At 47.6% G+C, this 23,787-nt stretch overlaps 1 protein-coding gene across 1 annotated transcript in view; it reads left to right on the top strand.

Annotated features, from left to right (window-relative positions):
* GAD2 (glutamate decarboxylase 2) overlaps nt 1-23,787 on the top strand; it is a 46,199-nt gene continuing 22,412 nt past the window's right edge. The window contains exons 1-7 of the mRNA XM_044424900.1: nt 1-76; nt 1,010-1,069; nt 1,381-1,533; nt 2,930-3,163; nt 19,069-19,159; nt 20,131-20,243; nt 23,511-23,626. Coding sequence (XP_044280835.1) covers nt 1-76; nt 1,010-1,069; nt 1,381-1,533; nt 2,930-3,163; nt 19,069-19,159; nt 20,131-20,243; nt 23,511-23,626 — 843 coding nt within the window. The remainder of the gene's footprint in view (nt 77-1,009; nt 1,070-1,380; nt 1,534-2,929; nt 3,164-19,068; nt 19,160-20,130; nt 20,244-23,510; nt 23,627-23,787) is intronic.

Raw genomic sequence — 23,787 nt, 5'->3', positions numbered from 1 at the left:
ATGGCAACTCCAGGCGCGGGATTTTGGTCCTTCGGGTCTGAAGAAGGAGCCGGAGACCCGGACAACCCTGGTACAGGTAGGAGCCCACAGCCCCCAGGAGGAGAATGTCCACCAGCACCGACGCATCTGCCTCAGCGAAGTTGCCCGCAGATCCCCAGGGTGGGGTCGTCTAACCCTGACCTTACTTCTTCATCGTCATCAGCATCACCACCAGAGATCGTCTGGTCGCACCGTTTCTGCTTTTGATCCTCCTGGAAAGCTCGAACGGCTGTCGCATCTGTCCGGGGAAGGCGCCCTCTAAGCATAGATCCCTCCAAAGGGCACCTGGGCATGGCCGACGCGAGGCTCAGCCGGACGGCTCACCTGTGCACCATGGAGCGACTGACCGTGCCGCTGGGGGCGGGGAGGGGACTTTGAGAAAGGCTGCTGGGGCCAATTCTGGATCCTGGACAGATATCAGGATCCGACCCAGATGGGAAAAGCTGGGGATGCGCCAAAATGCAGTTGCCCCGCAAAAAAGGGAAGGATAGCGGGAGGGGAAGGGGGGAGCTGAGAAGACCAGCGATTGTTTCATGTCAGAGCGCTTAGGAAGTTGCATGCGTTCCCTTCTAGATCTGAGGACTCTAGCCATAGATAGAAGACTTTATATGCTCCTTATGTATTGCTTTGCCTATTCCTCCCTAGCCTACACCCCCCCCCTCAATATCGAGGGCACTCGGGGCAGAGAGGAGCACATGCGCAGCGCAATCCTAAACATGTTTGCTCAGAAGAAACCGCCGCCTGGTTTCATTGGGATTTACTCCTGTTGATACGTGCAGCCTAACACAATGCCCGTAACCCTTAGCAGGCTCTGCATCCTAAGCAAACCTTGGACAGGGGAACGAGAGAACAAAGCCACTGCTGTTCTATCGTGACCCTGCTGTAGTGGCAGGAGCAAGGGAAGATTTCTCGGGGAATCCACTCGAAACGACCTGTCTGATCCTGTGTTCTTGTTTCTCCCATCCCTTAGCCAAAGCTTGGTGTCAGGCTGCCCAGAAGTTTACAGGAGGGATTTCAACCAAACTCTGCGGTAAGCTTTGAAAAGGAAGTGGGTATTCAAATCACAGCAGAAAGCTTTAATCAATATGGGGGCGCGGGGGGGGGGGGCGGCGGTCTTCAGTAAGGAAAAAGCAAAATAAAGGGGAAAAAAACACCTGTTCCCCCAAATAATGGTAAGGAATCGAGTACTTCCAGAGTAAGCTGAGCATTAGCTGATGTCCATTTGTGTAAATCATTGGGAGACCGTCTTTAACAAATCGGGCGGTGGGTGAAGGAAAGCACTTTGGTGTTTTGAGTCTCTGCTGGTGCTATTTAGCGCTTCGCCCTTTGTGTCTTTGTTAGCTTTGCTGTATGGAGATGGGGATAAGCCCACGGAAACAGGGGCTACTAAGGAAGACTCGAGCTCGGTTGCCAGAAAGGCCACGTGCACCTGCAATAAAAAGCCCTGCGGTTGCCAGAAAGAGAATATTAATTACGCATTTTTACACTCCTCAGGTAACAAGCCCCTACGCGGAAACGGGAGTTAGAATGGGGTCAGGCGACTGAATGGTTTGGAAGGCATCTATCACTTGGCATGCATTTTCCCCCAAAGAAAAGGCTTTAAGTGAAATGCAATAAAAGCCAGTTTCATTCAGGTCCATGGGAACTTTGGCCATTGACTCGATATGGGCAGACTGTTCCCTTTAAGCAGGTAGGAGAGAAACTGGTAAACAGCTCTGCGTGAACACCACGAGCTCTCTCCTTGCCAAGATGTGGTTGTCGATTTTACAAGTCTGGGTAATATGCATACACAAATGCCTGGGCAATATACACGAACAAACATGTTTGCTTCAAGGAGCCAACTCGAACCATGCCAGAGATACTAAAGATTGGCTTGATTTGCTCAGGGCTTAGCAAAGCAATATTTCTAGGATAAGATGTAGATTCTAAGGGAAATATCCCTCTTTCTCTGTCCTACACAGACACAATTATCTGAGTAACCAAGAATGTTTTATGATCCTTCCAAAGTGTTTATTTCAAATTCCATCACATCTTTTCTAGTCCAATGAATTATATGAAGTTTAAAAAACAAAAAACAAAACAAAACTCTGTGTGTGTGTGTGTGTGTGTGTGTGTGTGTGTGTGTGTAGAGAGACTGAAATCTAGGAACTGGAATCAGGCTGTTAATTTGTAAAGTTCATGCCAAGAATATATTTATGGGTTATGAATCTTTCTGCTTCAATAAATCACTTCAAATCCTTCTATGCTGGATGGCAATATATATAACCGATAAATAGCCTTCTTCAACATCACAGAAGCTGCCTTGACATTGTCAATTACTCAGCATGGGGCGGGAGGGGAGGGGGGGGTCTGAATACTCTACTGTCTGTTCTTTTGCCAAACTTATGGTGATTTCAGCACCACTCGGAGGGACAGTGACCAAGAATGATTTACATCTATTTGAGGAATGATGCATAATCGGTAAAAGAAAACAGAATTAAAAGAAAATTCGAGGAGGAAAAAAAACCTCACTGCAAACTGTTACTGGTGCATGATATAATTTATAAAATTCATAATTTTCATATTTGCTTATTTGGAAGATGGTTCATTTTAAGAAAAAAATGACCAACTGAAACCAATTCACACATACAAGCAGAAATGTAGAGATTTTTCAGGGGCTTGTTTTCTGGAAATAAATGGATCCCTAGCTACAGCATTTTGTGTGTTAACAGGGCCATACATTTAATTTATATTCCCAGTATGCCATTTTGATTCAGTGACTTTTCCAATGGCATCATGCACCTCTGAATGGAGATTACTTAAAATGAATGAGAGAAATTTTGACCGTTCGCCCTAAATGGGAAAGGTGTCCAAAATAAAAGTCATATTTCATTCCTTTCCATTTCTTCAGATCTTCTGCCTGCCTCTGATGGAGAAGTAGCCACTTTGTCTTTCCTCCAAGATGTAATGGACATTTTGCTCCAGTATCTGGTGAAAAATTTTGATAGATCAACCAAAGTTATCGATTTCCATTATCCAAACGAGCTCCTTCAGGAATATAATTGGGAACTGGCTGATCAGCCACAGACCTTGGAAGAAATTCTGCTGAACTGCAGGACCGCGCTGAAATACGCCATTAAAACAGGTAAGAGCTCAGTTCGGAGCTCGCACACCTGCCCCGCTTGGTGCGTGCGGAGGCAGGACACCAGCCCCTGGCCGTCCTCCAATATCTCTTGTCTTGCGCTGAAGCAATGTCGCAATCTTTGACGTTTGCCGTAAACAGCAGCAATTCCTGCTTTCAGGAGGGGTGGGGATTCTTTATTGGGGCAGGAGGATTTTTGGTGGAAAGACGTTGGCTGGGTAAAATACTGTCTTGTTTATGGGAACGTGTGTCTTTGGGGAGTGATAAGCCAATCGAATCTAGCGTCCTAATCTCGGTACACAGGTCCGTAATCGCTTTTAAAATGATGCCTTCGCTTCTTGTAGAAATTGCCTCGCGATTCTTTGGTTGTGTTTGTGTAAACAGAGCGAGGATGAAGGAATGGCGCACTCCTTTTAGCAACATACCCAGAGCCATAAGGGAGGGTCCCAATTCTTTGCTCGCTCGTGTGAAACCCTGGAATGAATTCCGAGCCCACGGCTGTGCCAATCTGAAAGATAACCAAAGTCACCCCGCTGATTAGGGTGGAGTGTCTCTGCCCCGCCAAGAGACATACCCGAGGAACGATTTGCCCATGAGGGGGTGTCGAACCTCCGGAGCAAAGGGAACCATCAAAGAGAACCATCGGGCTTGTTGTGGGGTTGGAAGCAGTCTAGAGGGGCCGGAGGGCAGAAGCCATAGGGCAAGAAACTCCCCGAAATTGCGCGGCTGCTTCGCTGCTCCTAAAGGCAAAGCTCGGCATCCTAAAGCAGACCTAGGCGGGCTGCAAGTTCCTCGTTCGCCTGATCGGACAGTGATTCCAGAAACTGGTGCTGAGCGGCAGGTAAGGGCCAGGCGGCCTTCGGGTTCCACGCTGTCGCCCCATTGAAGAAGAGGAAGAGGCCAGTTAGCCCGAAAACGCGAAACGGCGCTCTTTCACGGGGAGGCGGCGCGCCCCAAAACCGCCTTTGGCTGCGCTCCTAGGCACCGACCTCGGGCTGGGGGGCCTCTGGGGTGATCCACGTTCGGGAGCTTCAGCCCGACGCCCTCGGGAGGACGCCTCGATTGCGGAGGCGCAGCGAGGGCGGGCGGGGAAGGGTTAATCCCAGGCAAGCGCCCAGTCGATTTCAGTCTCACCCCGCCACTCTGGGTGTTCAAGCAGGCTTACTCCTGAGTAGGTGCATCTGGGATTGCAGCCGAAACCCCGATTTCATGACCTCCCCAAACCACAAAAAATATGGACTCTGCAAACACAGTTCTGGATAGGCTCGTGTTACGTCCGCAATGTACTTGTTCATCGCTTTGGCTTAGCTGCCGCCTTTGGCCACAGCGGAGGCTCCGGCCGGGCTCATTCGAAGTTCGCTTGCTGTCGCGGGCGGGTGCCTTGCTTTGGGAGGCTCCCCCAGCCCGCCCCCCTGTGGTTCGCGGTTCGCGGGCTGACTTGTCGAACCCTGCCCGCGGTCGCTGGCTGCTTTCGGCGCGTGACCGCTGGCCCGGGAGCAGAGGAACTTAGCCGGCTTCTCTTGGCAATAAAGCGCGTTGGTTGCAGCTGGATTCGCACGCCCGAGGCAGTGCGCGGAGGGAGGCAGCTCCAGATTTGGTCATACTTGGGGCAGACCAGTTAAGGTCTATGGGACGTCCCGAATCTGCATCCAATCCTTAGTTTAATAGCTAGCAAAGATAATGTAAAGGGGGAAACTAATGCTGCAGTCCTATGCCCCCTTACCTGGGTATGAACCCAGTACACTCAACTGGATTTACTGCTTAAGTAAACCTATATAGGATTCCACTATAGGGCTCCCGTCTGACAGCAAATAAGGCTCATTTAATTCAATGGAACTTACTTCTGGTTAGACGTACATATGTGATTATTATTAATATTATTATAGTAAACAGCAGCATCTGCTATGCAGACTTGCTGCTTCTGGACTCGAAGGACTGTAAGAAACGCAGATGGATGAGAAAATATTTTTGTTCGGAAAGAAAGAAAGGGAGAGCCAGAAACACCTTGCCTGATTAAAGCATTGCGAGATGTAGACAGAAAATAAACACACGCGCGCGCGCGCACACACACACACACACAGGGAGGGAGGGAGGGAGCAGACAGATTTATTGCGGCATCGACTTCCACGGACTAGAGTCCGTTTCATCAGAGGCATGAAACGTTGGGTACAGTTGTTGTGAGGCACGCGTATGGTGGAAAAAACGTAACCAGTGAAGGGCCAAGCAGACGCAGAGGAGCGAAGCGGCAGCAAACGGTGCCGTAGTCACGGAGGCATCCGGCTCCAGACTCCGCACGCGTTTCAGCGGGGTCGTCTGAATGTGACCCAGTCGCATTCTCTCCCACCCGCGCGGCCGGGGTAGCCTCGTCCCGGCAGGAGAGCCGGAGCAACCGCGAGGGCCCGCTTTGGGAGGCGTGCCTTGCCCGCAGGCCCTCCTGGGGCAAAGGGACCTGCCTGCCCCTCCGCCCGAAGCAGCGTCGCTGATCGCAACGCGCTGCCCGGAGAAGCGGGAGGGCCGCTCGCCGCCCGCGCGGTGGCCCCGGAGCCAAGTCCGCGAGCCGCATGCGGAGCGGCCGCCGGATCCCCGGGCGGCGACGCGGCGAGGGCTGCCGGCGAGTGGCGACGGGGCCTCGCGATCAGCGGGATTTGTCAGCCCTTGGCGACCATTTCCAGAAGGCGTTTATCGTATCATTTCGGTGCCTTGATCGCATATCAGTCCTTCCAAACGATGCCGGTCTTTCCCCGGTATACCTGCAGAAATAGAGGCAGGTTTTTTGAAAGCCCCATTTATGAGTCGTACTTGGTCAAACTTCAGCTGCACATAAATTAAGTCTGTGACGCCCGATATATGAGGAAGTATTGTTAGTCCGATCCATTGTAACACACGAGAGTTCGGCACTCATGGAGAAATGAGCGAGCGACAGATCCGCAGGCACGACTCCAGGAAAGCTTAATCGGGCAGGTCTTGGCTGCATCTTATATACAGAATGCAAGGAAATTTAGTAGCTTGTTGAAGGATGCTGGTCATGGGTAAGGGATATGCAATAAACAATTTATGCACATTCTATAAACACGCGGTGCGATCTCAAAACCAAATTCTGGATCCTTTAATGGGGAGGAGCCTGTAATATTCATCGACGATTATTTTCGACCTGGTTCTTTAAGTCATTTGGGCCGAAATCGTAAACGTACTCCCTAGGATACTGAACTCTGTGGGACTTGCCTATGAGTACAGGTCCACAGGAACCCGATATAAAAATACAGGAACATCCAGTTGACATGGAAACGGGCTAACGAACCCAATATTTGCGTTTTACTGGGCAATCAGTCACCCATAAAGAACTGACTTGTGTGAGTAACATTTTAGTTCGAAAGTCAGCTAAACCAGCAAAACGGGGAAGCGTGAAAGCCCGAATATTCTTGCATAAGCATCTTGGAAATGTGTACGTGTAAGGTGGATTCTTCCCGAGTAAGTACAGCTGAGGAATTATTTAGAATGAAGTTGAATTTATCCAAACGGAATGGAAACGCAGATCCCACTGAAGTCAGATGCACATTCGTTTTTGTTGGTTTGTTAGTGGTGCAAGGGGCTTGCCTTTTTTTCCTTTCCCATCTACCGTCCTCTAATACCACAGGTGCATATCCAGATACTCTGGTTTAACTTCTCTAGAGGAATAAAGTAGGGAAAGAAGGGGAATAGGACCGGGATGGCCGAGCCAGGCCGTCGGGTCGTTGGCGGTGATGGTCACCCCGACGCAACCCGTCCGGATCGCGACCAGGCGAACTCCGTTGGGCGTGAGCATCGTCCCAGTAGGGGGAGGTCACTCGGACCGCACAGGGGCCCGAGGGCGGCGATCCGGAGCAGGAACCTCCCTCGGACCCGCGCGGTGGGACCCGAGGGAGCACGCGAGCCAACCAGGCCGAGGCGCGCCCGGGCGCACCGCCCCGCTCACGCTTCGCCGGGCCTTCCTCCGGCCGCCGTGGGCGGGCCGCGCCGCCTGGGGCCGCCCGGCGTCCGGATTCCGGAAGGGCGCCCGCCCGGCCGGCCCCTTTCGCCCGCCCGGCCGCGCCTCCAGAGCGCCGGCCGGCCGGCCAGGAGGCGCGGGCCTGTCCCCCGGGAGGTGCCGGGCCGCCGCGCGCCAGCAGGGCCGGGTCGGCGGAGAGGCGAGGGCGCGCGGCCGGGCCGAAAGCGGGAGCGAGCCGCGCCGTCGGAGCCGCCCGCCCGGGGACGGGGCAGCCGAGGTTTCGAGCGCGGGGGACGCGGGCGCCCGGCCCGCCCTGCATCGCTGAGCGGAGGGAGCGGCGCGTCGGGGAGCGGGCCGGCCGGCCTCCGCCCCTCAGCGGGCCCGTGGAGGCCGAGGCCTCGTTCTCCTCGCCTCTTCTGTGGGGGACGCACGCCCGGACGGGGAGAGGAGGCGGCCTGGAACGCTTTTGCCGTGTCGTGTGATCCCAGGAAAAGCCAGGCGGTCTTAAATGGTCGGGAATCAACGGGTTTCGGCCGGCCTGCTAACCGTGCCCAGCTCGTCGCTCCCCCCACCTCTTTCAGCCTGGTCGAGCCCCTCCTGAGCCCGGGTGGGACGGGTCGAAGAAGGAGCGAAATTGTGGAAAAGTCGACTCCGTGAGAGGACGCGCAGCCACGCCTGCTCAGCTTATTGCTTGAGGACACGATGACATGTTCACCTGTTCTTGGGGCAGATGGGTTTTATTCTGCTCACCTGTTATCAAAGCCCACCCACATTTCCTTCTTATCTGGGCCAGAGTCTTCCGTAGCAAATCTCACAACTGCCAGTTAAAATTCCGGTCACTTGCAGTTTGGAGACCAAGCAGGGCTGGAGTTTGATCAATCCTCACTGGGGCCAAAACGCGCAATACTTTAAACGTAGGTCTAGCAGTTACCTCTCTCGTACTGCCAGAGTAGATGCAAATAGCTAGTCCAGATCGCAAAAGCCCCTTACACATCTATGGTGATGCCCATATCTGGAAGGGGCCCCTAAATCTACATGAGAGCCGGTGTGATGTTGTGGTTGAGAGGATGGGGCTGGGACTCAGGTGACCTGGGCTCTAGTCCCTGTTCAGCCATGGAGGTCACTGGGTGGCTTTGGGCCAGTCGCAGACTCTCAGCCCAACCCGCCTCACAGGGTTGTTGTTGAAAGGATTAAAAGGCGAGGAGAATAAACTTGTAGGCAGCTTTGAGTTCTTTGGAAGAAAAAAAGGTGGGATACAAATATGAAATTAATAAATAAAATAGAGAAGACATAGTTGATAGGCATGTATTGAAATTTTACTGGTCTATGACTGAAATAAAGTCATTCATGTATTGGAAGTAAAGTCTGTTTCTGTCCCTATGAACAGAGGATATATGACTTCTGAGAAAACTTGAATAGGGTTGTGCTGAGTAGATCCATAGAAAATTGCAGAGGAACAGCCTGATCAGGGCCATGCAGACCTGGGACCTGGGACGTGGTGGGGGTTAAGTAGACCTCCAAGTATTGCTGAACTGAAATGCCCTTCACTCCTCACCTTGTGCCACACTGGCTGGGGCTGCTGGGGGTTGCAGTCCAGCAACATCTGGAGCCAGCAGGTCCCCCATGCATGTGCCGAAGCTCCACTGCCTGCTATGAGAATAGCTTCCAAGTGCCTGCATACAGGGCTGCATTTGCAGCTGTGAAAGTCCTCAGAGGTTTCCTAGGGAAGAGGCCACAGCCTATTTTGTGGGGTGCATGAAGGCATCGAGAATGATGTGAAATCGGGGGGTGGGAGGGTATGTTCTAGAAAACGCGCTTGCAGTGTGGTGCAGTGGATTGGGCTGGGGCTCAGGAGACTGTCAACCTAACCAATCTCAAAGGGTTGTTATGAAGATGAATAGGAGGAAGACACCACTTTCTGCTCCTTGGAGGAATGGTGGGGTGCAAATGTCAGGGAGAAAAGTCCCACTGAGCTCAATTGTTCTCCCTTCCAGTTCTCCCTATATGAGGATGGTGGCGGGGGATCGGCAAACTGAGGAATTTGCAATGCTTTCCACAAGCCTCTTAAGCCAGCCTACATGCACATAGACACCTTTATTCACAAGTAAGAAACCCAGCTGGGTCGAATGGAGCTTCACATGCACACACGATCCCAGCTTTGTCCTTGTTTTGTTTTTTGGAGCCTTGAAATCTGAGTTGGAAACATGGAAGAAAGGTGCAAAGGCAGCAGGAAACCTGATTTTTGGATCAAGCCACCAAAATTGGGTTTGCACTAATAGGAAGGACCAGGATGCTGCCCATTCCATGGGAGCCATTATGCCAGGCCCAGAGGAGGTAAAGGGAGCTAGAATGGCAATTGACAGTGTTGGGCCACAGCAAAATCAGTGCATGCTAGAAATAAACTACAAATAAATAAAGGGATGGATCCCAACAGGGAATGGAATGGATCCTAGGAATAGGAATGAGCCATCAGCCTTCTCCAACCTGATACCCCACAGACATTTGGGGTGTCAACTCCCATCAGCCCCAGCAAGTAAAGTCGATGATCATGAATGCTGAGAATTGTTGTCCAAAACATTCAGAGTTCGCTAAGTTGAGGTCGAGGAAGGCTGGTTTTACATGGCTCTTTGGCTTCTGTTCTGATTTATTAAATGCTGCAATTTCTACTCGAGAGTAAGTCCTACTGAGCTTTTCTCAAAGCAGACATCCATAGAATTGCATGTTGTTACTTGCTTGAAAATGATTTTAACATATCTGGAACACTGGGAAGAAAATGGCTATTATGATTATTGTATTATCATCTCAAGTGTTTCAATGGAGTTCAGTCATGGTGATTGTTCTTTGCAGCTCCGAAGGACAAGCTTTGTATAGACAGCTTGTGGCCCTCTAGATGGTGTTGCCTATTATCCTTCACTACTGGCTAGGCTGGCCAGCCACAATGAACACTGTAGGCCAAAACACCTAGAGGACCACAAGCTGCTCCCCTTTGGATCAAGCAAGCCAAGCATGGATTGCCCACCTGGCCAGTCTCTGGATTAGGACAAGGATTAGTTGACAGTCACTGGCCAGGGAAATCAAATGGAATAGTGTTTCTCTTCCACTATGGGATAAAATCTGGCTTTTTTTCCTGACATCCTGAGATAAAGGCTGGTTCTTCGCTATTCTATGCAGAGAAGCACTCCAAGTCTTGTGATTCTGGTGGAGCTGGAACCCCCAAGGCTAACAAAGGGTCCATGGTCCTAACGGTGTACCATTTATAGCATGCACAGAGAATCCAGCATCACATGCAGCCAAAGTGAATTTTCAGTTGGCATGTCCTGCCTCTTCCAGCTTAGTGGGGGCACTGGAGTCGCTCTGCAGGAGAGCTCCAAAGATGCTTGAGCCAGCCCTGAGTAAAACCCCGGGAACAGTGCTTTTCCCACTCCCGGTGGCCAGCAGTAGCTGGTAGCTCCAATATCAGTGGGGCAATGTCCCCACCCCAGTTTTCAACCAGAAATATAAGGGAGCCACGAAGTGTTTCGGGAACATGTTTCAGGACCATAGACAGCTCCTTAAAAGTTAAGGCATGGGTAAGACAGTCACTAGCCTCCACTCCCAATGGCCTAAACCTGAAAGCCCTGCTGAATTAGACCAAAGGCCTATTTATAGTCCAACATTCTGTTCATATAGAGACTAGTCATGGAAGCCCACAAGAAGGGGAGGGTCAGAGAAATCTTCAGCAGATTCAAAAGAATTTGGATTTCTGTGCATCTGGTTTGAAGTTTCTGCAGAAGACAGTCCTTTTCTGAATTGTGTGCAATGCACAGACTTGCAGACCTCTTTTATTTTTACTTTTTTGTGGGGTGGAGTTTGATAAAATTGCACATGAACCAATGCATTTAGCACTAATGCACACTGGTGCTAATGCACATTTGTACGAGTGGTATGACATTCTCTTCCATCCCTAACAAAATCTGTTTCCATCAAATGAACAAAAAATGCCTGGCAATCTGTGCAATGCAGAAGAAATGTATTTAACAGCATCTGTACATTCCTAGGTGGGATGCAAGTGAAATAGAACCTGTCTGCTTCTGTTGTTCCAGAAACGAGTAGACCAATTTAAGCAATATGTGTTGTATTGTGGCTGCTTAGGTGGGAGTTGGAGCAACAGCAGCTGATGCAGAGCCAAGGGGTTTGGAAGGAATACAGGACAAAGAACAGCCTAGTCCAGGTGAATGGGTTCGCTGCCATTCCTCCTTGGCATTCCCGTGCACACTTAGCCACTGAATTCAACAGGACTTGCTTTTGGCTAGGATTGTGTTGTTAAGGTCTCCTTGCCCTGGGGAGCAGTAAAAGGAAAAGACCAGAAAGAAACATAACATCAGGAGACACTGCTGGGATTTTGGATCTCTTCTTTTTTTTCTTGATGTCACCTTGGCTTTTGGAACTCACTATTTCTGCAGCTGCCTTTAATTAGAACCAACAATTCTCTTAGTTTTCAGAGAGGTGTTGCCTGCTTAAGGTTCTCTCTTGAAGTTGTGAAATTTGCTGTCAGGAGAGGTGGAGATTGCTGTTGCCTTTGCTCTTAAAAAGCAGCAGAACAATTTGTGGAGCCTATCAACATGATGACCACATGCAGTCCCTGTGCTGGAGGCTGTACATCTGAACAAATCCAGTGCCCGGGACAAATGGCCACCCTCCAGATGTTTTGGCCTATGACTGCCAACAGCTGTAGCTACCATGATTTATTCTTATTCTGAGCATTGCTACTGTTATTATTGAGGGATGGTATTGATGAGGAGGGAAGATGGAAGTGGTAGGCTGAAAGATCTAAAGGGCCATATGTTGCCTTCCTTGGTCTAAGGACAAACAATTGCAACTGTCATCAAGTTCTCCTGGCATTGTAGAGGGTGTTGTCCTACATTGTTCTTTGGCCTGTTCCAGAAAAACAGTTTGTGAATAGGCAAGCAAGTTGCCCATTCTGGAGAATGGATCTCTTTCCTCCCTGCCCCCAACATACATCAAAAGATTAGGGCCTTTCTTCAGTCATTCTGCTCCAATGTTTCATTCTTGTGTGATATCACCACTGCTGCTGTGAAGTCTATTTTCCTGCTTCCTGAATCTGTCTTACTTCTATTGGTGTACTTAATGCTGTTTACCTTTTCAAGTTTTTGGTGGTGATGGCAGCAATGGCAGTTGTTTAAATTATAATTAATGCATTAACTACTATCAAATTATGCTTAAAGGGGTTTAAATTGCATTTTTCTCTGATTACTATTAGTCTTCGGAAAATAATTTACTAAACATGTAATCATAGTTTTTAGATTTCTTTCCTTGACATTCCTCTTGCCTGCCTTTTAGGATAGAAGCCCTCCCAAGGCAGCATAATAAACATGAAGAGACTTAAAATGGAATAAAAACACAGCTAAACAGCAAACATACAGTAAAAGAAGCAAAATGCACAATAAAACAGTGCCAAAAATAACCCTAAAATAGCAATAGCAGCAAACTGCTGTTTGAACACACCAACATCCTTGTCCTTTGAGCAGTTGGGAGCTGCACTGGCTGAGGGGACAGTGACTAGAAAGGACACAGGTGAATGCAGTATAGGCTAATAGTAGGTTGACGGAGGGCTAATGCCTTGGTTGCAGTGTCATGGTGTATAGCGAAGGACAAGATGCAGCTCGTGTAGCCTCCTTGACCAACCCAGAGCCACCTTCAAGGTGGAGAAAATTTCCAGTTAGAGCCAGTGGGAGACTTTTCCTCCAAGCCTGATTGCAGTCTCCTAAAATCACTCTTCTGCAATGCAGAGACCCTCCCCACAATCAAGCCATTTGGAAGGAGCATAATTGCTGCAGGAGGCATCTTTGCATGTGTGTCTGCATGTCCAAGAATGCGGGCTGTGTGTGGAAACGTGTGTGGCTTTAGCCTCACCCTCTGCTGGCATCCAGCCACCAGAAGTTTGCCCACTGTAGAATTCTCCCTGAGCCCCCTCCAAAGGAAGTGAGGTGGGTGGCTACCATGAGAAGGGCCTTTTCAGTTCTGGAATGAGCTCCCCAAAGAAGTGCATCTGGAGCCCACACTCTTTTTGGCAACAGGTAAAACCCCTTTTATTTTTCCCATATTTCAACAGCTAACTTTTTAACTTTAGTTTTAATACTACATTTTATCCTGTACCAGTGCTATACCCCTATGCTGATTTAGTTGCAATGACTGTGGTTGTATTGTCTTGTGTTATTTCTTTTTTGTGTGTTTTTAACTTGTGTCTACCATGCAAAAAAGCCTCAAGCTATCGGGTGGTATAAAAATGAAATGATAAATAAATAAATGTGGCCCTCAGGATGAACCATTTCCCCACTCCTTGACTAGAATGTCAAACTAGGACCAGGAAAGCCAGGTTGACCCCTTCTCAGCCATCTACCTCACAGGGCTGTTGAGTAGGTAAGGAAGAAAACAGGTGGGCAGCAAACCAGATAAGCTGCCTTGAGTTCCTTGGAGGAATGATAGGATATAAGGAGTATCAGGCAGCAGAACAGGAGAAGTACAGCCCCTGAAAGGAAGACCTATTATTTTGCTTTTCCAGCTCTTCCATGCAGCCTCCGTCCAGAGCTACATGGAATTTAGTCTAAATTTAAATTTAATTTAGGCTAAAGCAGCAAGAATGAAGCATTCTGCTTTGACTCCATTTATAAGAGAAAGCCGGTTTTGCTGCTTTCCCCTATTCCCTCCTCCAGCTTCACCCACTCAGTGTGGTTGTGATTAGCGAGCTTTTTGTGTATTGTACCATGAATGACAGACCAGCATCTTTCAGTGCTCTGTTCCTTGCCTGGTGTGGGTGTGCGGTGGATATAAGACTGCTAGAGGGTGATAATTTTCCTCTTTGTTTTTGTATGCCCTTCTCTGAGAGCTCCGTCAGTCGTATCTCTGCTTTTCATGCTGGCAGGCGCGTGCGTTTGCTTTTTACATTCTAGAAGCTGCAGATAATTCGTCTTTTCGCTGGTACCAAAACCCAGACAGAGCTTTATTTGGTATGCAATTCTGGTTTATTTGGTTTTAACAGAATGTTGTTCTAACAGTTTCAGAAAGATGAGAGAGAGAGAGAGAGAGAGAGAGAGAGAGAGAGAGAGAGAGAGAGAGAGAGAGAGAGAGAGATTTGCTCCAAAAGGTTTGCTAAATATCCATTACAGAAAGATCTAGAAACCACTGAAATAAGCCAAGCAATTGTACTGAACAGTCCACAATATATTTTTTTCATTAATCATTTTGACACCACCAAAGTGATTTTGACTTTAATCAAGTATATTTAAAATTACAATAACCAGGCAATTCTGCAGTTTATAATTGTGTGTTCTGATATGTCGTTCTGCTGGCTAGGCAGACTGTGTCCCATCATTGGCTCCTTGGTTGCGGTGTAAAGGGGTCAGCTCCCTTTCCTCATTTTTCCCTGTATCTTATCATCATTAGCTATTCATCATAGAGGTTATTACAAGCTCCTCAGTTGGTCAGCCTGTTTCTGCTTCTGAAGTGTACCATTTATTGACAACATGTGGCCTGCGAGCAAAGACTGTCAAAAGACTGTTGCTTGGAGGCACTGCTAAGTTCATTTTAAAGAGAAGGAGGAAATGCAATCAGATCAGAACAAGCACCATCTTATTATTTCTTCTTCTCTTTCTCTCATTTGGCAATGAAAAAGAAAATGGGGTTCTTCCATCTCTTTTCTGCTCAGGTCTCACCATGGGCTTAAGATTCTCTACAGCAGAATCTCAACTCAGTCATCCCCCTTACAGGAGTGTTTCTACAGTATGTTGACTTGCCTCATAGTCTAGGGACTAGCTAGAACCAATTCCAGCCTTTGTCCTGATCACAGCAATGGCTTTGCCCACATATGTACATTTTCCTGAGAAGTGGGACATCCAGAGAGTCAAGGGAGGAACTATAGGCTGTAGTCCAGAAAAGATCCAACAAGGTTAAGTCTCACTGATTTTAAAGGAATGTAAGCATTATTAGCTTAAGTATTTTCCACCCAGTAGCCAAAGGTCTGTGGATGGTTTCCAAAGATTTAAAAACTTAAAAATATAATATTGAGCACAATAGACAAATATTTACATACAGGCATATAAACAGACAACACATGCATGCACATACACACAATTAAAATAATCAACAATAAGAAATTCCATGAGCAGATTTTTTAAAGTATGGCAATTGGCTTACTCACAACTGTACAGGATTAATAGGTATTATGGGGTGCAAAAAAGCAAGTTCAGAGGAAATGCCAAATTCATTGTAACACCTGCTAGTTTTCTCCCTGGTTATCTGGCCAGATTTCAGATACTGTTTTTCTGTTCTCTTATTCACTCACACACTTTCTGGGCAAACGAGTTTCAACCTCCTGTATTTGCACATATCTTAAAGTACATTCAGGGTGACTTTGACAAAGACTAGCCTAATTGCCCGATTAATGTTTCCCTTTCATGATGAGTCTTAAGGGAGAGGCGCTTGGTACAACTGAACAGCATGGGGCTTCCAAAAACCCAGCTGCACTCCACGGAAGGTCATGCAATATTTGTACATTGCAGGTTTCATGCTAGCATTGCTTTCCGCCAGCACTGCCTCGTCAGTCATTTTCTGGGCACTTCCCTGCCAATGGTTTGGAAAACACAAGTAAGGAAATGTTGCTGTAAACTTCCCAAAGAGCCTTGGCTATGGGATGGTCCAGGAAATGATGGTCATAATGGTGGAGTCGAGACCTTTAAAGGTTGTGCACCAATGGTGTGTGTGGGAGCACACCATTGGTGTTTCAAGGAGTGGGCCTCTTGTATTTTAGGGACTACAAGGAAGGGCAAGTTGCATTCTCCAACTTGCATTGTCTGCCAGGAGACCAAGAAGGAGAGAGCTTGGTCCCTCCTCCATGCGGAGGCCACTTGTGAATCACCTGAGAAGAAGACTGACATCAGCAAGAGAGAGAGCCAAAAAAGACATCTTAAAAATGCCTCTGCTAATTTATAGGTATAGATGCAAATGTTGAAATAATGAGAATTGAAATTGAAGCCCAGTGCAGCCTGTGGTGATGCTTGTCTCCTGGTGACAAGTGCAGTCCAGGTGCTGTTGCCGGCCAGCATTGAAGCTCATCTGTTCTGCTGATGGCCGTTGATCTTTGTACCAGACTTGGACTTGATAGGTCTTCATGTAGAGGATACCTTCAAACTAGAGGGCTGTCTTCTGGGAGTCCTCCATAGAGAGGACTGTACTGTGTAAAAGAGGACCTAGTCCTTCAGTAATCCAAGCAGGCACCCACAGCTTGCTCATACATGGTCACTCGTGAAAAGTGCAAATCCAAACTGTTGTTGAGATAAGGTTTGGGCAGACAGAAGGTGTTCAGATGCTTTTAAGCCAGCCCTCAGAAGCCCCTTTTAGCATGGCCAACAATCAAATAGGATGCTGGGATTTGAAGTCCAAGCACCTGGAGAGCTACTTTTTGACCACCCCTTCCTTAGTCGCTCTGCAGGAAAAAAATAACTCACTTACTGGCCTGAGCTCCTTTAAAATCGCCATAGCTCCTGACAAGTCATCTATGGCTCCACAAGGATTCTCTGGTCTTTAGCTTCCTTGCAGTGTTACACCAAGAGCCCAGGCAAAAGCTGCTGGTTTGCTGGGACTGTGAGAATCAGGTGTGAGAAGGATGGCGCCCTGAGGGGGTTAAGTCAGGCTGAGGAATGGCCAACCCGATCCCTGGAGCAGGTCACTGCTTTAATGTGTTCCTGGAATCTCAGCATGGCTAAGTCTATTACTGTGATCAGGTCTGGAGCCAAAAGGCCACACGTTACCCAGTCCTCGCAGGGCAGAATCCATCAGGAAGGCTGGACGGTGGGAGGCAATCAGATTGTTTCCTACTTGTCAGGCAAAGGGGGAAAATCTGATTTTCTCCTGTTTTTCTGAAGTATTGAACAGAAGCATGCCTTGGATGAAGGTGGGCATGTGAGGCAATGACCATGCCGACTCTTTCCCTGTTCATTTTGGACCTATTCGCCCTTCCTATTCAGTGTTATTTATCTGGCTCTCTCCATTTAGATGCTTCTTTCTGCCTGATTTAGGTAGCTGGCCCTCAGGGCCAAATGAAACATGATGTCTGCTTCCCTGTATGGTTTCCCCACCACCAAGCACAGCAAGTGGCAGCTTCCAAGAGAGGAGGTGCTTTTCAATGGGATAATGGCATGCAGAAAGATTTTCTAAGCTTACCAGTTATATGTGAGAGGCTTCAGGAGTCCTTCTGGATGAGGGGCTTGAACTGATTAAGGAAATGCATTTGCTAGCACAGCCCACTGTACAGAGAAGGCAGAACAGCCTTCTTGTGCCAGAACAGCATCCTAGCCTGCTCAGCCTTCAGTTGATACAGATTGGCATCAATAGCCAGGAGGCTGGAGCACAGAACACCAACTCTGGCCCAATGGAGCTGCCTGTCTGTACATTTAGGAGCCCAATTCAGGGAGCTGGTCTTGACCTATGAAACCTTACATGGCTCAGAATCCTGATATGTACATGATGAAGCACCTCGCCCATTATGCACCTACCAGTACATGATGATCAATATTGGAGGATCTCTTTCAAGGGCATCCTCCATGGGAGTTCAGAGGATGGCAACAAGAGAAAGGGCCTTCTCTGTCATGCCCTCCCCACCTCAACTGTGGAATGCTCTCCCCTGTGAAATCCATCCAGAAACAATCCTGTTAGATGTTCAGTCCAAGTTAAGACTTTCCTCCACCCCAGCCACCCACACATTTGACAGCATATGATTGGGCATTTTAGTGTTTTTATCAGGCCTTCGTTGTTTAATTGCCAACTGTTTTAACTTGTTTTCAACTTGTGCTAAATTCTTGAATTGTAAACTTTATATTATGATTGATCATGCTGTGAACTGACCAGGGAGCTTTGGCTGTTGGGGGGTCCAGAAGGGAATTAATTGTTCCACTGGTGCCTTTAAGAAGACAGAAGGTGCATGTGATACTCTGGACAGATTAGGGGGTTCTTCTGCATGGAGCGTGTGGGTGGCCTGCAGGTCTCAGCTCCTGGGCCCTGGTCCAGGGACAGTCAAGTCAGAGCATCTGCCCTACTGGATTTCATATGTAGCTCTTCTATGGACCAAACAGGGATACCATTAGTCAAAGTGGGACAGCTGCTGCAGGCCAAAGAGGTTGGGACAGGGGGACAGTGGTGGGAGGCACCCCCAGTTCTTGCTCTCTGTTGCTGGACAGATTTGTATGTGCTGCACCACCTGTCCTGGGCCCTCCAAGCTCCCCGAGTGCCCTTAAGTGCAGTGGAGGACACTTGTCCATCTCAGGGGGCAAAAGTTGTGGGCCCTCCCTGATGATCATGGGCCCCCACAAGCTCTCTGCATCTTGCTCTGCGGGGCCTGTGTCCCTCCACTTGAGGCTGAGATGGTGGGACCAGGCAAGACCAGTGAGCGATCTTACACGCTCTGGAGAGGCCTCATCTCTGCTTGTATCAGCAAGAGGGCTGCATTGCATGAGAAAATGTGGGGTGGTGGGGCTGGAGGAATATTATTATTACTACATTTATATCCCCACATTTCCTCCATTTGTGAGGAACCCAAAGCAGCTTGCAAGGTACTCCTCTTCCTCATTTCATCCTCAGAAAGGAGCCCTGTGAGGTAGGTTGGGATGAGAGTCTGTGACTGGTCCAAAGTCACCCAGTGAGCTTCATGGTCAGTGGGACTAGAACCCAAATCTCCCAAGTCCCAGGCCAACAGTCTTAACCACTACACCACACTGCTTCTCCGAGTGAATGCAGGTAAAAAGTACATTTTGAAGTGTGGTATTCTTGTTTCACACTCCAGTCGCCCTACCCAGTGGAGCTGATGTATGCAAGTCACTCTTCAATAGCGTGGCTTACTAAGAAAAATAAACTGCATAAAATGATAATCATCACATATTTCAATGTCATGCAGGTCACCCCAGGTATTTCAATCAGCTTTCAACTGGATTGGATATGGTTGGATTAGCTGCAGACTGGCTAACTTCTACTGCCAACACTAATATGTAAGTATGTAAATGTGGTGGGGCTTTTCATCGTGGGAGCCCTTTAAGCTTTGTTAATTCAATATCAAATCTAGGCAGTCTTTTCAGTCCCAGTGTCCTGCCTGCCTTTGGGGATTTTTTGTTGCCCTTTCAAAATAATTACAGTTGCAAACAACAACTGAGTAAGAAATGTCCAGAAATGCCGTTGAGAATTATTTTGTGATTTTCATTTGCATGAATAAATACCATGCATAGCTCTTTCCCCCACCCTTCCTGCAAAGAGCTCTGCGAGAGCGACAAGATTTGTTTTCTCTTTCTCTCCGACGCCTTTTATCCCCGCAGCAACCTTGGGAGAGAGGGTGGCCATCCCAAAGCAATTGAGGCTGTAGTTTTGTGCACTTTCTTGGGAGCAAGTCCCACTGGAACCTCATTGAGGAGCCTCAAAGAGGATTGTGTCGTGAATGAACATCATGCCCAAAGGAGGATTTGCATATGGGATAAATACTGTATTGTAGGACTTCACTCTAGGCCCTTTGATTCCTCATAGGTTACTAGTATACACAAGTAACATGTTGGAGTTACATTCTCGAACCTCAGACACACACACAATCAGGAGCAAGTCTAATTCCTCATTTTATTTTATTGTGGTGTCATGCAAATCCAGGTAGCAGAAGTTAAAGGGTTGTTGTTGTTCAGTCTCAAAGTTGTGCCTGACTCCTCACAACCCCATGGCCAACATTTCTTCAGGTTTCCCTGTCCTCCCCCATCCCCCGGAGTACACCCAAGCCCACATTCACCTCTTTAGTGACCCCATCCAGCCACCTCAACCTCTGCCATCCCTTCTCCTTTTGCCTTCCATCGTTCCCAGCATCAGGGTCTTTTCTAATGAGTCCTTCCTTCTTATTAGGTAGCCAAAGATTTGGGGCAGGAAACATGAGATCAAGTCAGTCTTTTAAACTGATCAATAAATTGCTGATATTGATATCTTTCAGGTTCACCTATGAAATTGCACCAGTGTTTGTGCTTTTGGAGTACGTCACATTAAGGAAAATGAGGGAAATCATTGGCTGGCCAGGCGGTGCTGGCGACGGGATATTTTCACCTGGTACGTACTCCTTTCTTATGTATTTAACCCTCTGATGTGCAATGCCTTTGACAGTCCCATTGGAGTGAGAAGTAGCATGCATGTTCAAGAGCTACACTTTGCTCATCCTCTCTCAGAGATCAAAATGTTGCATATTTATGGCAGTTCAGAGACATGATTATTCAGAACTTCCATGCCTTCCCCCACTGAACCTTCCCTTCAAGCCAATTGTGTTGCTTTGTAAAGAGCTGACATGGCAGCTTGGGAGAATATAATTGGAAAAGACATTTGCCTGTAGACCTGCTATATTAAATACTTTGTAAATTACATGAAACAAAGAAATCATAGAATTTAATAATGAGGTAGCTGCACTGCCATGGGCACTTAGTCAATCCAATGCAAATATCCTTTTCTTTCCAGGAATGTAGGGCAGCCCCCACCCTGTAATCCAGGCCCTTTGAGCCTTGAATCCAGGGCTGAATGCAATTTTGGAGGTGCTCTCAAGCTCCAGGTTTCAGTGGTAGGCAGAACTCAGGGCAACAGGGGAAGGGCCAAAAGTACTCCCTCCAGGACAAACCCTGCATATTTTAGTTCCAAGCATTTTCTGAAGGGAACCAAGCCTTTCAGCATGTCAAAAAGGCAAAATCTGCAAAGCAAAGCAATTGGGGGCCAGGGAAAGGGGGTGGGACCGGCGAAGGGAATAGGGCCATCCAACAAACTTCATAGGTCCAGATCATGGCCCCAGGTGGGCCGGGTTTGGCCCACAGACTTTAGGCTCAAAACCGCTGCAGCAAACACTCATTTTGTTTATTTTTAGAAGTCATGTATATATTGCTTTCTAGGGGTAAACAAACTCTCAGAGCAGTGTATCCATGATATTTTGTGGTTACAGTAAAACATCAGTTTTAAAGAAGCTACCAGTAGTGATAAAACTAAGGGAAACCTCTTAGAACTGATACTAATGTAGAGTGTGTGTTTGGCGTGGGGGGTGGGTGTCCCAGGAGTAAGATATCAGATCCAGATATGTAAGATACCAGATATCAGATCCAGGTGTAAGATACCAGGATGCAACAACAGAGCAAAATGGTAGCTTGGGAGTGGAGCTAAAGGCTGGTTCCACCTCATGAACTCAGTAATGGGAGAACCTGCATATATATGCACAAAACTGTGTTCAAATTATTCAGATTAGGAATTCTAACAGCCTAATTTGGAGGAAGATAGGACATCTTGCTTGTCAGGACTCCAAGTCTGGTACAAGGAGCCTTACCAGGCTTACCAGACCAGCCTTACCTACTTCACATTACCTTCTTTCCGCCATCAGTTTACCGCAGGGCTGGGCAACCTCAGGCTCAGGTGTCCAACCTGGTCCTCCTAGATTCCTAACTGGTCTATGCCCCCTTTACCTGGCCCTACCTGACTGCTGATTAGTTGATGATTTCTCACCTGTTGTGCAGCCCTGGCCCATTTTAAAGGATTAAAATGCCTCTCTTAAGGTTTAGTTACTGACATTCAGAGCCTAAGCCAAGATATGCTACTTTTCTTTTGCCTTTTGCCCTGTGCACCGCTGGAATGTGGCCCCGGAAGCGTCTCCCAACTGATATTGGCCCTTGGGCTGAAGGGGGGGCCTGTAGCACTGGCTTCTAGCATCCAGTCCTTGGAATCACGCTGGCAAGCACTCCTGGGAAAGCCTCCTGAGTTATGAGATAATATTGAGCCAGTTAGAAAAAAATAACCCCCAGTGCAGAATCTTAATGGAAAGCCCTAAACTAGGCCCATATAGCAGCCTCACCCTTACCTATCACAAATGAGGTGTATTTCCAGTCTGACCCTGGTGTACTGGAAAAGGGTGAATGGTGTTTGGTTCTCCTCAGTGGAATGGGGAATCCTTAGTGAGAAATCTCCATCCTGTCCCAAATCTGGGAGCTTTCTGAGATCCTTCTGCTTCACTTAGCAATGAGGCAAGAACTGAATGTGATTCTTTGCCAACAAAAGACTTGTAAGGACCCAGTGTTTCCTTGTGCATTTTAAGCACCTGGTCACACCACTAACATCCATACCCTGCCCAAACATAACTTAGAAAATTAGTCCCAAAGAAAGGGACAAAGGTTTTGTTTCATTGGCCTGCACACTCCCACCCCATTTTGAGATGACCTTCACAAAGGAATGACTAGCAGAGAAAGGACGAAGAAGACAGCTCTTTGCATGTAGGCCGTCTGTTGGGACAATTTTGTCTGCATAATTCCCTGCACTTGGAAAGACGATGTCTTATGCCCTGGAAAGACAATGTCAGAGGGTGAGTCTCTTTCTGTGGGCAATGGGCAAAATACATGCACGTGCGAACATATCTTACAGAAGTTGATGCACCTTCAGAGTTCATGATACTTGTTATGAGGATGTTTCTGTGCACTCAGTGTGTGAAATCACGCATGAACAGGTAACTGAGCCAGGCCAAAAGTGCATTTCCATTTCTCAAAATGCAAGCGGTATTGATTTGTGAACATATAATATTGAGCATTTCACTAACGAATCAGAGCATGCAGTGCAAACTGCTAGCATAAGTCCTGGCTACTTATGGGGCTTGTGTTGTCAGCCCCACTGCACATGGTGCATTATGAATGATACTTTTCATTTCTTTGAGCATCCAGCTACATAACAACTATGCCTTGAGCCAAATTCATAATGAATAGATTGTTGTTTGTCAAAAATGGTCCATCTTCTTCTGCTCAAAAATAAAAAGATGGGTAGAATATGCCTAGAGAACATTAGTTATTGAGCCAATTAGAAATGTACTAAATAAATAAATAAGTTTTACAGAGCAGACAGTCTTGATAAATATACTAGTACACTCATTAGATTACAGAAAAATTGTGAAGACAGACATGAAATGTGGGGAAATGCCAGGTTTACTGAAGGGAAGAGAACCTTCAGACCTTTTGCTAACAAGTCTAAATCACATGTGCTATTTCACATTGAGGTTGGGGGAGAATTCCTTTGCCAGGCAATTTTAATCCAGCAGGGGATGGAGATGGAACAAGAATTTCCCTTGACTAAGATCAAACCATGTCTTCTCAATGAGAAAAATCTCTGTGTCTAAAGAAGCTGTTTAAGGTCACAATTCTTTGCATGTTTACACAGAAAAAGTTCCTGCCACGGCTACCATACTGGGATTTCCTGGGAGTTGTAGAACTTTTTGCAGTCTAAGCATGCACTGGATTGCTTTGTATGTGTGTAAATAAAGCCATGCAGTCGTGAATAGAAGAAGTAACAGTGTGTTACTGTGGACTCCAGGTGGTGCCATATCTAACATGTATGCTATGTTGATTGCACGTTTCAAGATGTTCCCAGAAGTTAAGGAGAAGGGAATGGCAGCTATTCCAAGACTGGTTGCCTTCACATCAGAGCATGTAGGTGTCTGTTTTAAACTGTTCGCTACTCCCAGTTTTTGCCAATTAAACTAGGCTTCTTGGAATGTCCTTTTGTGAATATGTGGTCAGTTTCCTTCTGTCATCTCTCCCTCCCTCTCTCTCTCTCTCTCTCTCTCTCTCTCTCTCTCTCTCTCTCTCTC

This window comes from Varanus komodoensis, unplaced genomic scaffold, assembly GCF_004798865.1.
Source record: "Varanus komodoensis strain SLA01 unplaced genomic scaffold, ASM479886v1 scaffold15, whole genome shotgun sequence".
NCBI classification, from domain to species: Eukaryota; Metazoa; Chordata; class Lepidosauria; order Squamata; family Varanidae; genus Varanus; species Varanus komodoensis.
Note: the sequence above shows the minus strand (reverse complement) of the source record. Positions and strands in the feature narration are given on the sequence as shown.